Source organism: Botrytis fragariae, assembly GCF_013461495.1.
Source record: "Botrytis fragariae strain BVB16 chromosome Unknown tig00000112, whole genome shotgun sequence".
Classification (NCBI taxonomy): domain Eukaryota; kingdom Fungi; phylum Ascomycota; class Leotiomycetes; order Helotiales; family Sclerotiniaceae; genus Botrytis; species Botrytis fragariae.
Genome location: NW_023500997.1, coordinates 1,148,288 through 1,161,419, shown reverse-complemented (window position 1 = coordinate 1,161,419; position 13,132 = coordinate 1,148,288). Strand labels below are relative to the sequence as shown.

Below are 13,132 nucleotides of genomic sequence, written 5' to 3'. Positions count from 1 at the left end.
CCCCTCATTCGCCCTCATCAAACCAACCATAACAGTATATTTCATCCGACAGATTACAACAACCCTTCTTCCAAAACTGCCGACGGCGGTGCTTATGAGAATAGCACTGCAAAAATGGTGCAGGTGGCGTTTAGAGGTCTATTCACGAATTAACGTTATCGCTAAGGAGAAGGATTCCCTTAGTATCAACCGAGAAAAACCACTCATTTGGCTTGGCCCGCCATTGGCTATTAATCGGAAGGAGCATTTGCGTCAGATCAAAAGACAAGAGATTGAAGAAAATTAAGCTTCTGTGGTTCCCACAGTACCCCTCGGCATCATGTGGATTAATGGACAAGCGGGAGGGATGAACGTGAATGTCTCAAAGTGACTGTCATCTTTGTCGCACCCTGGATATTTGACTCTGCTCTGCAATTTGGGCTGTTTTTCTAGATCAGTGGGAGTTTCATTTTGTCGCATTGTTACCTATTTTATTTCTACGTGAAATGCTTTCGTTACCTATTCTCATGTCCTGCCCACAAAGCAAATTAAATTTTATCGCTTTCGCTCCCCCATTATTCTTAATATTTCTCCAAGTCCCAGGCTACCCCCACTGCCCCGCTATTTCTTTGAAGTGGGGATAGCAAGTGGAAGTTGCGGAACTTGACTTGGCAATGGCGACTGTTCAAACAAGGGGATGATGAGGGGAGGAAGGTGACGGTCAACAATCTGCAGCACCGCATATGGTGGGTTACAGGGACATTTAAGTCGAATCGGCCCAGCATGCTGGCCGTGGATCCAACCCAGCCTTGTGTTTGGGTAGGATTGAAAGGAGGGAAGTGGTGTGGGGCCAACGATATCTGCATAAGCTCCATATGCATGCACAGACGTTATTTACACGTGATAGGCCTCCACTTCTTGGACAGTAACCCTGGTTGAGGGTCTTGACACTAGCTTCTGCTACTTTGTCTCTCTGCACTAGTCAGAAGACCACAATAGGAAATTGTATAAAGAAAAGTCCTAATAGAAATTCCTGATATGGAATAGGTATTAGTTCCCAGCTGTGCTAAAGTTGAAACACGACTTAAGAGGGCTAAGAACTAGATGGGATACCGGCTCGGTCTGCAAGCCGTTGTGCCTTACGAAACCTAGGTTCTGATGTTCCCTCTATCTCCAAGGAAAGACTGCCTTGCGGACAGCTTTCGACCCATGGACTGCATACACCTTCATCGGCAACATGGAGCAAAAGAGGATCCTCCCATTTATGACCGAAATAGGGTCGGAGGATGACTTGAAGAGGGACGAATAAGAATGTAGGAAATAAGAGAAGTGAATAGGCTAAAAGTACTATATTCAGCTGAAATTAAAGGAGCAGTGTCAAGTCAAAGTCCCAGCGGTGGGTCGCCAGAAACAGCTTTGGTATAAAAAAGTGGATCTACGCTGGCCTACTAGGCTAAAGTATGGCGAACTAAGCCTTAACACACTGGATAATCTTAGTATCGCTGGCCTACTTTTAGTACCAGCTGGGGATGAAAAAGGCTTGTTGGTATGATTTCCAATCAGCAATTATTGGTAATCATTTAAGCCCCAGTTTGCAGAAATACTAATGTAATGCGGGGTGCCGAAGAACAATTTTGATATGGTAGAATCGAAAATTAGTGGATTTTGTTTTTGGTATACAGGAACTTTTGATTAGGAAAAGCTTCTGGTGTAGCGAGTGCGATAAACTTGGTAATTCAATGAATACGTAGATATTCTCCGAAGGTATACGTGAAATTCAAACCAATGTTTAGTTTTGAAGCAATTGCTAGCAAGATCTAGATATTTCGACAATACACTGTAGGGCCAGAATACAGTGCTAAATAGTCTAGAATTGAATTTGGTGCCTTGATTAGCTCCGGAATGTCCGATTTAGTGTAGCGTGTGGAGGCATATCCAGGTTTCCCATTGGGCGGCTCGTACACCTTGGACAAAAACGATGCTGCAGAAAACATTAGCGCACTTGGTTCCACAACTGGAAATTTCGTATCGAAGTGACATAATTGGGAGAGTGGATTATGAAGAAATTGAGGCATGCCATGAAAAGTAGTTTGATTCCGGATTTCGTGCTGAATGTGTCGGGCGTCATCGCTTGGAGTTGCACAGAAACATTGCCGGCGGAAATACTGAGTAACGTCATCATCGTAAATGTAGTGATCGTCGCGTCAATCCAAATCCTTCTTGCCATTTCGATGGCTCTAGCGCCAAGTTAGCAGGCACAGAGTTCTGAGGTTGTAAATTGTGGCAACAGAATCGCAGGCTGAAGGTTGTGACGTATCCAACTCAACTATTCGGTACACTTACATATGCACCTCTGACTAAATGCGACTTAGATAGTGAGGCTTTTCAAGCATGTGAAGCTCTCGATAGTGCTGCCACCCTAGCCACAGGTATTATCAGCAACCTCATAGAGCTTCTAGAATTGTGTTCATATCAATTCAAGCTATTGCTGCTTGATTGTCTTTGTCTGACCCATCGGCGTTGCTCGAAATCGCATGATCTTTGGGTCCACTTTGGCGCCTTTATGAACAAGTAGCTTCACGACAGATATATAATCTTCAATCGTATTTATCTGACATTCGTGGCTTAATACTTGAAGGATCTCCAGCGTCGACAGCAACTCTTTCTGATAATGAAACACCAGATTGCCATGATTTGATATCGATGTGATGTGTAGGGCTGTACTGTTAGGCACAGGCTGATCGTTAAACTTCGCTCTCGTTGTGACGTGTGCAATGGATTTGCGCTCATAACTAGTACTCGAAGGAAGTAACTCCAGGACACGCATCCGTCTTTCTTCCCTCTCCTCAACTGGAACATGGATTCTTCGACGGCGCAACCTCCGTTTCAGTGACCCCGAAGTACTGGATGTGATCAGATGTTGGGATCTAGTTTTCGAGTCTTGCGGGAATCGAGTATGTCTGACACACGAAACTATTCCAGATAATCGAAATATTCCAAATAGCCTCGACTGACCAAACGAATGGAATTTCGAAAGTATTATCAAACAGCCTAGAAGGCTAGACGACCCAAAATATTCTTCAATTAGTGACAAAAGTACCGCCCAAGTCCTTTTATGAGTCGAATTATGGACTGTGGAGTTGAGCTTCGGACATCTCGGACAACGTTGCACTATCCATCCCCATATTCTGTCATACCAAGCAGAGTACCCGGTAGACTGAAAATTGAGGATTTTCGAGATTTTGAATCGCCCTACCCATCTAGCTGGCAACTTTTCTTTGGAGAGATTGGAGAGATTGAAGAGATGAAGAGGTTGCTTATAGTCCGCCTTGATGCGCCGTATTTTCTCATGAAATCGTCTAATATGGCTCAAAACTAGAACATGCCTTCGGAATTGACGAACAATTGCTCATAGAACGTCGTATGCTCTCCTCAGCTAGCCATATCTAGTTCTACGTGCGAGCAAAACTATCGATTGATTACTGTCGAAAGTGTTCCGTCTTATAGGAGTTTAAAAAAAAGTGGAAGTTGGGGACCCGAGTAGAAATCAAAATAGAGGTCTAGGCCCCGAGTTTAACATTGAGAGATCTGCACCGCGTATAATTTCTTTTGTATAATTATAGCATCTCTATTATACAAATTGAGCTATGTAAGAGGACTTACTTACAGTATAGAGAATTAGTTGTCGGAAGTCTCTAGACACGGCTGTGAGGCTGGAAATTATACTCGGCTGACTATCTCTCTCTTACCCAGCCTATACTTGCCAAAGTAACTATTCATATAAAACTGAAGAAGTTTAGACCTCACTTAAGTTGATACAGTATGAAAAGCATATACGACAAGCCGCGGAACAATCAAATTGAGTATATAAGGAAAAGTAGTAAGCTGCGAATAATCCCTGCAACTTTCAAGGAGCTCTAGACGTTGGAGGGGACCCGACAGTCTGGTTAAGGGCAACCACCACTACGCATTTAGGTTGCATAATGTGGTGCCATCCTCGCAATGATGCCTGTGATCTCTGCCTGTCCCCGAGGGCTGAATGCATGGCATCTTAACCAGGTAACAGTGTGGTGGGAAACAGTTTCATTTGATGTTTATTTTAGCCACCTTGTACGATGCGACCCTTTCGTGAGCACCCAGCATCATTTCTTAGCCCTGAGTAAATGTAGAAGCACTCGGCTAGAACATCAAGTGCCGTGAGTCATTTCGAAGCGGTCACATTTGAGTATGTAGCTTTGATAGAAAGGGCAAAGGTAAAGGATAGAATGAACAAGAGTAAAGGAAAGGATGAAGGATGGTAAGCTTTTCAGTGTGTTTAGAAGGACCAATGATAAGCATTCGCGCTTATATCCCCAGGTCTCTCTTCATGATCAGTCCCAAAATGCAGAGCAAGTTATAGTTAAATATCAATATTTCTTTATAGGAACGATACTTTCTTCCTATCAATAACTTATACGAATCTCACAGTTACTACACAAATGTCATTTTTAGCGATTGTGTATATTGATGAAATTTAATTAAAAAAAGTAACAACCTAGATATTCAAGCAGATCCGTCGGATGCTCAAATACCCGAGATACCCGATACTCGAAATATCCACCAAAATAACTGGGTACACCCGGGGTGTGCCTATCTGCTATTCAGTCGTGAGGGGATCTACGAGCTCAGATGTACTCCAACTACAACTTGCTTAAAGCTCTCATATTGAATAAGAAAAGGAAAAGCCATACATTCAATTACATTCAATTACGATTGATCTCTTTCGAAGTTCGAATTTGACACCAAAGCATCGCCACAATGGCAACATCTCCTTTAACTCAATTCCAATTCTTCTCCTCTCTTCCCTATGAACTTCGTCTCAAGATCTATGGAATGATCCTCAATGAACCCCGCACCGTCCAAATAAATTGTGAGAAGGCCACTATCATCTCAACCCGCCGCCGCTACCTAAAGTCTTTCAAATCACCAACTCCCATCCCTTCCCTCCTACACATCTGCCAGGAAACGCGCGCCGAGGCCCTCGCCCACTACAAACCTCTCTTTCGTACGCAGTATTCCCCATCCTACATCTACATAAACTTTACCACCGACATCATAAAACTTGCGGATGGGATTATCCCTTACTTAGATGGAGAGGAACGCGACGGGATAAGAAAAATGGAGTTGGTGGTTTCGGATGGGGCATATTTTGGTCATTACAATTTGGAAGCAATATCAAAGATGAGGGGTTTACAAGAATTAGAATTGGAGGCTCTAGGAGAAGATCTGAATTCTTGGCAGCCAGTGGGCCATTACTTGAGTACTATCATGAAGGAGTTGAAGGAGTTGAGAAGAGAGAAACCAGATTGGTGTTGTCCAAGGGTGAGGCTTGTGCATGGGAGGTTGGGTAAAGAGTTTGGAGTGGTCGAGGGAGGTATCTGGACGGAAGCTGATGAGGATGATTGAAATGATGAGGATGGCTTCTTCTTGTTTCTTTTACGTCGACGGTGATGGTAGATGGTATGTTTTGAAATAATGATGTGGAGTGAATTTGCGACATCATGTCTAGAATCGATTTCATGTTTGATATCCATGTGATAAGAAGTTTGCCATTGCAAATCAAATATCACGGTATACCTGAAATTCAGTCAAACTGGTCTTCTTAGAAACCAATGTTGTCCTCAGACTCAGCATTGAGTGTCTAGATCAACATGCCATTTCATTCTCATTCTCCAGAAAAGGGGTCACGAGATGAGATCATGCCCTTGATATGTCATTCGACACGATGACTTCATGCTACCTTCGAAAGCATGCGAACAATCACGGCCTCGTACTGCCTGTACATGTTAAGCTGATGTATATAATCTCAATTGATATGCGGTTTATCCTAGACGTATGGGCTCAAGATGAAAAGAGAGAACATGAGATTCTACATGACATTGGCAACTATCATGGAGAATCTAGATCTCCTTTTTCAACTAATTCTATAATACAAGATTTGATTGCAGACTACGACAAGTGATAGCATAACTAGATTAAGGTAGAGACAGACATTTATCGCGGCTCTCACATAAAATACTTCTCAACTCCTGACCCTCAAGCGGCCCCATCCATTTCCCCTTTCGTCTATCCACAACTAATTTGACGCGTTGCCGAATCAGGTTAGTCTAAAGTACCCCGCGATAATCTAGAATTTTATTGAGGTCATAAATCATTTTCAATCTCCAATCTACGAGCTCCAAAATTTTCATAACCAAACATCTTCCTAGTGCTCGAAAATGGCACACAACGATTCCGATGACTCTCAAGCTGAAATAGGCAACTCATCTAGCGATCAGAAAGAAGAGTTTAACCGTTACATTCGAGAAACTGGAAGTCGAATGCCTCCACCACCAGAGGTTCAAGCTTATGCAAACCATCCTGCAGCATTCCCAACACCAGATGTGCCATCTATGCTTCTCTCTCTTCCGAAAGGTAATATCTCGACATGCTTATTTTTATATACTTTGACTAATGAAAACTGTAGAAATTCGACTAGAGATATATCGATACCTGATTCTTCCCGTGAAATACGTTTTTGTCGGGCGAAGGAGTGATCATTTAAGTTCTGGCGATAGTTCATCATCGGATGGTTGGACCGACGAAGACACGATCTCATTCGATGGCGATAATTCAGACATGGAGATCGAGTATGATGGACCCGGGGGTATTGATGGGTTGGGAACTTTATTGTGGTCAATGGCGGAGCAACAAGGTACGATCGAAACGGATGATGATCCAGAGTTCCCGTCGAATCCAGAAGCAGAATCGATTCTCAATGAAGTCGACCCCGCAATACCTGCTCCCGACGACATTGAAGTTGTGAACTTAGAAGACGGAGGAACGGCCTCAAGAACAAAAAACGGAGGAGGGAAGTGGGAAACAGATTCTACAAGCTCCGATGGAAGCGGCTTCGCAGCAGCATACCGCATGTGGCCTGAGATCATGCGGGTCAACAAACAAATATACGAAGAGGCCTCTTCCATGTTCTTCACTGAAGCTACTGTAGTCATCTGTTGCAACGACCTTTTCTTTTTCAACAACAAGATTTTTAAACTGGGTACCATGTATGGTAAGAATCCTTGGAGACACAACCCTCTCACAGCTGTCGCGAAAAAACTACCGAATGGCACCATACAGTACGATCAAGAGGACCTGGGTGGATGGGTGGAGCCTCATATGTTCGCAAAATTTCAAAAGGTTGTCTTCGACTGTGCATTGGAAGAAGAACATACCGAGAACGTCCCATTATTTTTGGACATCGAAACTGGGAAAATTGATTCTGAAGATGAAACCAGATTTCGCAACTGCATAAGCAATTTGACCTTCGTCAAGGACTTTGTCAAGATCTTATCTAAATCCCCAGTCGTCAATAAGCTCACCATAAACGTACTTGTCGAAGTCACGGCCGAGACACGTCTAGACGCCGAATCAATTGATTCAGATGATGAAGATGCATTGGATGAAATGGAGGACAAACAAAGCAAGGCGGATCTTGAGGCTAATATGGCCGCCACAGAAGTATTCATGGATTGCGGCATGTTCAAACCTCTGAAACATCTGAAGAATGTGAGAAAATTAGAATTCCGAACCGGCTTTGCCGACTTTATCCCTGCAGTCGATTATAAGCCGAAGGAGAAACATCAACTTATGGCAAACAAGCTTAAGAGTTTGGTGGAGGGTAACTTTAAAGCGCCGGAAGAACCTACCAGGGGCGGTCTCAGAAGTCAGGGAAGTGTCACACGACATGGGGCTATCTAGAGGATCGAAAATAGATGATGATATTGAGGAGTTTCTTGTGGACAATAAGCTTAATTTTGTGTATATAGCTCTACACGACTTTCTGGTGTCATAAAATGGGAGGTTCAGAAATTATTGTATCATTGCTTAATTGCATGCCGGATTAGAGGGCTTTGGCTACGACTAGAATCTAGAATATGTCTTCGTTGACAAAGATAGTTATAGAAATAGGATTTTCATGTACGAGCATGGTATAGGATCGAATAATGATGAACAGTTGTATTCACGTTTGTGCTGATGAATGTCTACGACATATGAAACGCACTCTTACCTCGGTAGATTTATCGATCAAAGAAGTTCTCGTGTGAATCTAATAAGTTGCGGATATTACAGCATACGACGGATTCATGAATTTAAAGGACCAGTTCATTACAATGAATGAAAGTCGCTTGAACACCAGGAGAGCATTGCGAGAGCAGAAATTGATATCGAAATCATAGTAAAAGTAAAAATGTATCATAAGCATCATGTAAGGTATCTCATCCCCATCCTATCTATATTATTCCTTTCCTCTTACCTCTTTCTACCTCACCTCTCCAACATTCACTTTATCTCTCCTTCTATATCCCAGCCTCGCTATGCAGTGCATACCTAAGTATTCAAAAAAGCCCAACCTCCATTGAATTCTCATCACTACGTCCATCCCATATGTTCATCTCCTCTCCTCTTCACTACAATTCCGATTCCAAATGCACGCTTAACTCTATACACAGCAAATCGTAAATCTACAGACATGCGTACGATAATACAATTAGACTCCTTGCTCTTTATTTATTTCTCTAATCATCTTGAGCACTTTCAACTTTATCATCTTCTTTATCTTGATCATCAGCATCTCCTTGTTCCTCATCTTCAGTATCGTCCTCATCCCTCACAATAAGCAAACAAGGTTCTCTCGAATGCCAGATCCTCCTCTCCTTAGCCCCCAACATCGCATCCATCAAATTCTTTGTATCAGCTCTGGCTCTCCCACCTTCTGTGATTGTGACTTCTTCTTTCGGTGCCTCAACTAATCTCACTTCTTCGACTGAAGCACTGAGTTCGAACTCGCCTCTACAAAGCGGCGTCATGCCAATGTTAACTTCGATTTGTTCGTTCCCAGGAACTTGTGGGAGAGTCTGTTGCAGCACACCGTTCCAAACAAATTTCTTGGACAGATCGAGAGTTTGAGTGAGTGAATGATTACGAATAGATGGCTGAAGACGAAGAAGTGGATGGATGGGGTTAGACGATCGATTGCTGATGCGAACAGTAATCGAAGAGAATGCATCGGTATGAATGTCGTGTTTTGGACCCGACTGATCATTGATTAAGATATCAATTGAAATATCCTCAATTCTGATAGCGTCGATAACACGTTGGCTGAGACGAAGACCGCGTAATTCTATATTTCCTTTGCGACGGACGCCAGAGCGTGTCTCCCAGGTCCCTTTCAGAATTTTAAGAATTTCTTCACGGTACCAGAATGCTTCCCGAGTAGCTCGTTCTGAATCTGCGGATATTCGGCCTGCGCTTACGACGAACTGTCGTTGTCGCGAGGGATCAAGAGCTGGAATAGAGGCAGTTGGGTTTTCCAAATATATCCGAGGAATAGGAAACATGATGCGGGACGTATTACCCGGGACCACTTCTTCTTCAATCTTGCCTCCTTTCTCAATATCGATCGAGACATGGATACTGCTTGGCCAAGCATTTCGAAGATCAAGAATTAGTAAGCAATGATCTTGCGGGGTAAAATCCTCAGCCGCAACAGTACCATCGATCTTAGACCACAAAGACAGGGGTAAGTTTCCGGTAAATGGCATAACATCCATTCGTGCCAGCTCTATACTTGCATTTACAGTTATTGTAAGTGGCAGACTAACTTGTCGAGTATGAAACCCGTTTTCAACCTCTGACTGAGGAATACCAAGATGAGCATAGTCCACGTGAACAGTAGCACTTGTTAGACCAGGTTTTCCCAGTATTTCTAATTCAAAGGTGGCCTTTCCACCAGGTTCGATGTATGGCTTCTGATCAGGATTTGGAATATATCGAAGTGCTTGTTTGCGTGCCAGTATTAATTCGTACTCATATAGCTCTGCTGGTGATGCTTCACGATTACTCATTGCTGTTTGCAGTGGCGCTTGAGTGGAATCTTTGAAGGAAAATAGTAGTAGATCTACGGGTGTCTCCTTTGAAAGGTTTTCTAAAGTGATAGAGAACCTTTGGCGTTCCCCTTCTAATACCATCAAAGCAGATTGTGATAAATTAGTAGACTTTATTGCGACTATAGGTTGTTTGTCAATGACGTTCAATCCCACGGTAGTTGGCAGAGGAGGTATGACGCCCCAAGGTACTACACTTGATGATGTAGAGCCAAAACTTGTAGGGCGAGACTTCTGCCCGAATATCTTTGCCACACCAATAGACTTGATTTTCACATCGCCTTGTGGTGACCATGAATCCGAGAATATAGGGAATCGCCGTTCTCGGCATCCCCTTACTTTTATAATGCATCCGGTGATTTTAAAGGACCCTGGGTCTTTAGGTGTCCCTAATATAGTGAGAATTTGTGTTCTGTAAGGTCCGATAACAGTCTTTTGTACGGCAGATTCAAAGCCCGCGCCATCAGCATCGAGTTTGATGCTTTCTATTTCCACATCAAACTCATATGGGTTTTGCAAAGTAACCTTGAAAACAGCTCCCTCACCAGCAACCATGATATGATCAACAATGGAGGCATTCAGTGGACGTAAGAAAGGATTGTATATGAAAGGATTTATCTCTCTCGCTGTAGCGATATTCTCTCCATCAGGGAGCTCTCCGCGTGTATGAGGAATTGGGGTTCTCGATTGAGGTAGAGGCTCAAGCTCAACGCCTCGGACTAGAAATTCATCCCAATACTCTGCGGAAAGTTCATGAACACCCAAATTCCTAGCAGCTCCCAGCGTGCGAGTAATATTAGTCATTAACCGAATCTGTTCCTCGCGGCTCATATTGGGAGATGCATCTTCACTCCGTGGACCCGGCGCTACACCACTACCAGCAGTTCTCAACAAATCTGCAGTGAACTTTAAAACGCCTTGAAAATCCGGCAATGCTTCAGAAAGATTGATACAAGATCTCAGAACCTCCATTTTCAAGGCTTGGCTCCCGAAAGAGCGGATCGAAGAATTGTCAAGTATCCTAAGAATAGTTGCTTCATCTGAATCATCGAATGCTTCTTCAGCAGGAGCTCTAGAGGCTACAACTCCATAAGTTTGACCTAGTAACGAGAGGAACGAGTCTACGCCGTTCTCCATGTCACCTTCACCAAGTTCAAGAGCTCCAGCACCGTTAGTGTTTCCGTTCGCGCTTAGCGCTGCCAATCCTGCAGCTGGATGAACTCCCATTTCGGCTGCTCCTCTGAGGCGAGCTTGAACGAGGGCTGGAATCAACACTGAAACTAATTCACGGATTATCATGGCCTTCTTCCTATTATACCCCATTGATCCTAGAACTGAAGCTATGCCGCTCAATATTATTATTCGATCCACAACAACAATATTTTCAGACGATGAATACACAGGAAATGCTCTTAGTATGGTTTTGAGAATTTCCCCTCGGGTGGGCTGTATGTTCAAACGAGGCGTTGCGAGATTGGGGGCTTTTTGAAAGGGGGTTCCGAGAACAACTAGTTGTAAAACTTCGTCATTTAATTGACCACCGCCTGTGTGTATAGCTGAAGAAAGTTTTGCATAGCGAATGACAGTTTCGGAAAATGGATGTTGTGGCATAGCCTCCCCATTATTATTCGCAGCACGAGTATAGAGATTTAAGATTCTATCCAACAGCTCTGGAAGCAAAACAGCCAGATTCTGTAGCGAGACTAAACGGTTGCTTGCGGGACTTCTTGGCTCCAGAGCTGACGTTAGGGACGGAGCTCTTTCTGTGGATACATAACAGATTTGTGGAATTTGAAAGTCCAAACCAGTCCAGGCGAGCATGAGCATACTCACAAGAATGTTATCGAGTGCTTTTGCATGCCATAAATGATCAAGATTTGCTTTCGCAATAGCGGCACTTTCGACAAGCTCGCGTAATGCATCACTCCACCGCCCTGCGCACATATACATCGAACCAATGACAATGCCAACACGACTTTTCCCTTTGTTTCTTGACCTTTCACTGGTGCTTCCTGATCCGAATCCTATAATTGACACCCTGTCCCTGCTACTATCTCTGGCCGCTTTACTACTCGGAGTGCCGAGTCGAGAAGGTAAATTTTTCGTTGTAAGCCCAGTATCCCCAATTATATTATCAAAGGTTGGTGGCGAGTCAGAGCGGAGACCGGTTGCAGGACTTCCAGAGCGACCTAGTGGCGAAGATGTGCCAGAATCCGAGGGTGCCGATCGAATTACTGGCATCGACATTCGATAGTTTGCACGATCGACGGCGCTGGCGGGAGAAGAAGATCTGGAGTCTTGTTGAGGGGGTGCAAATTGAGAGTTCCGTCTTGAGGATCCATCGGGTGAGCCTCCGCCCCAAGATCCTCCATTGAACGGCCTATTTCCTGATTGGGCTGGTGACTCGATTGTAGGCAAGGCTTGGAGTGACCTTGCGAGTGTCGTCATCTCCGCAAGTAACAAGGCAGATATGTCGCACATAACAGTCTTCATTGTCGTTAAACCGCAATCAGCAGCTGGTGGTATGGCGACTAGGCCCTCTGGCAAGGCTGTAGCAGACTTCTCATGTATATGGTCGAACAATAATACTTGGTGGACAAGCGCCTTGGGGTATCTATCTCTCAAATCTTCCAAATCTTGGTATAAGTTCCGCACGTTTTGATCTAACCGCGATACCCCAGTGCCATTGAGACTCTTCCTCGAAACCCCTTTATAAGATGTATGCTCAAGCTCGGCACCATCCGCGAGTGCTATAATAACGAGCGGCTCTCTGTATAATTCAAAGGGAGATAGCGCGAGGTGGGTAGAGGGTGGATAATGTGTCGTGAGATCATAAACAATCATCCCCAAAGGAAAGGCCAATGGGGAGAACATATCTGCCAATTGTCAGCGCTGCCAAATGCGCATTAAGGAGAGTTTAATTCTCACTTCTATTGGGACGTCCATCTGGACTGATATCCCCCAAACGTACAACATTCTGAGGTTGCAACCTCTCTACGAAGCTCAGAAATCTTGCGCGTTTGATTTGCCCAATTGGTAACAGCACAACTCGTACTCTCGCAGGAGCAACGGGCGACAGCTGATCGAGCATTGTGAGAACATTTGGATGCGATGCGCCTAGCTAGGTAGAGCTCGAATTCGTGATATGATAATGTTACTACCGGCTTGAGCTGAGATTCATGACTGTT

The 13,132-nt window shown here is 44.0% G+C and overlaps 5 protein-coding genes across 5 annotated transcripts; 2 read left to right on the top strand and 3 right to left on the bottom strand.

Moving 5' to 3' along the window:
• Positions 1-1,146: 1,146 nt before the first annotated feature.
• Positions 1,147-2,206, bottom strand: Bfra_007923 (uncharacterized protein; the record flags this gene model as incomplete). The annotated part of the gene is made up of 3 exons (XM_037338291.1): positions 1,147-1,317; positions 1,818-1,943; positions 1,982-2,206. The coding sequence occupies 3 exons, from the start codon at positions 2,204-2,206 to the stop codon at positions 1,147-1,149; spliced, it is 522 nt and encodes a 173-aa protein (XP_037190354.1).
• A 255-nt stretch (positions 2,207-2,461) lies between these two features.
• On the bottom strand, positions 2,462-3,134 carry Bfra_007922 (uncharacterized protein; the record flags this gene model as incomplete). Its single annotated transcript, XM_037338290.1, has 2 exons — positions 2,462-2,952; positions 3,113-3,134. 2 exons carry the CDS (start codon positions 3,132-3,134, stop codon positions 2,462-2,464), a joined length of 513 nt encoding a protein of 170 aa, XP_037190353.1.
• Positions 3,135-4,776: 1,642 nt separating this feature from the next.
• Positions 4,777-5,424, top strand: Bfra_007921 (uncharacterized protein; the record flags this gene model as incomplete). The annotated part of the gene is made up of 1 exon (XM_037338289.1): positions 4,777-5,424. The coding sequence occupies one exon, from the start codon at positions 4,777-4,779 to the stop codon at positions 5,422-5,424; it is 648 nt and encodes a 215-aa protein (XP_037190352.1).
• An 812-nt stretch (positions 5,425-6,236) lies between these two features.
• Positions 6,237-7,758, top strand: Bfra_007920 (uncharacterized protein; the record flags this gene model as incomplete). Its single annotated transcript, XM_037338288.1, has 2 exons — positions 6,237-6,432; positions 6,485-7,758. The coding sequence occupies 2 exons, from the start codon at positions 6,237-6,239 to the stop codon at positions 7,756-7,758; spliced, it is 1,470 nt and encodes a 489-aa protein (XP_037190351.1).
• An 818-nt stretch (positions 7,759-8,576) lies between these two features.
• Positions 8,577-13,035, bottom strand: Bfra_007919 (putative hypercellular protein; the record flags this gene model as incomplete). The annotated part of the gene is made up of 2 exons (XM_037338287.1): positions 8,577-12,820; positions 12,873-13,035. The coding sequence occupies 2 exons, from the start codon at positions 13,033-13,035 to the stop codon at positions 8,577-8,579; spliced, it is 4,407 nt and encodes a 1,468-aa protein (XP_037190350.1).
• Between the last annotated feature and the right edge of the window lie 97 nt (positions 13,036-13,132).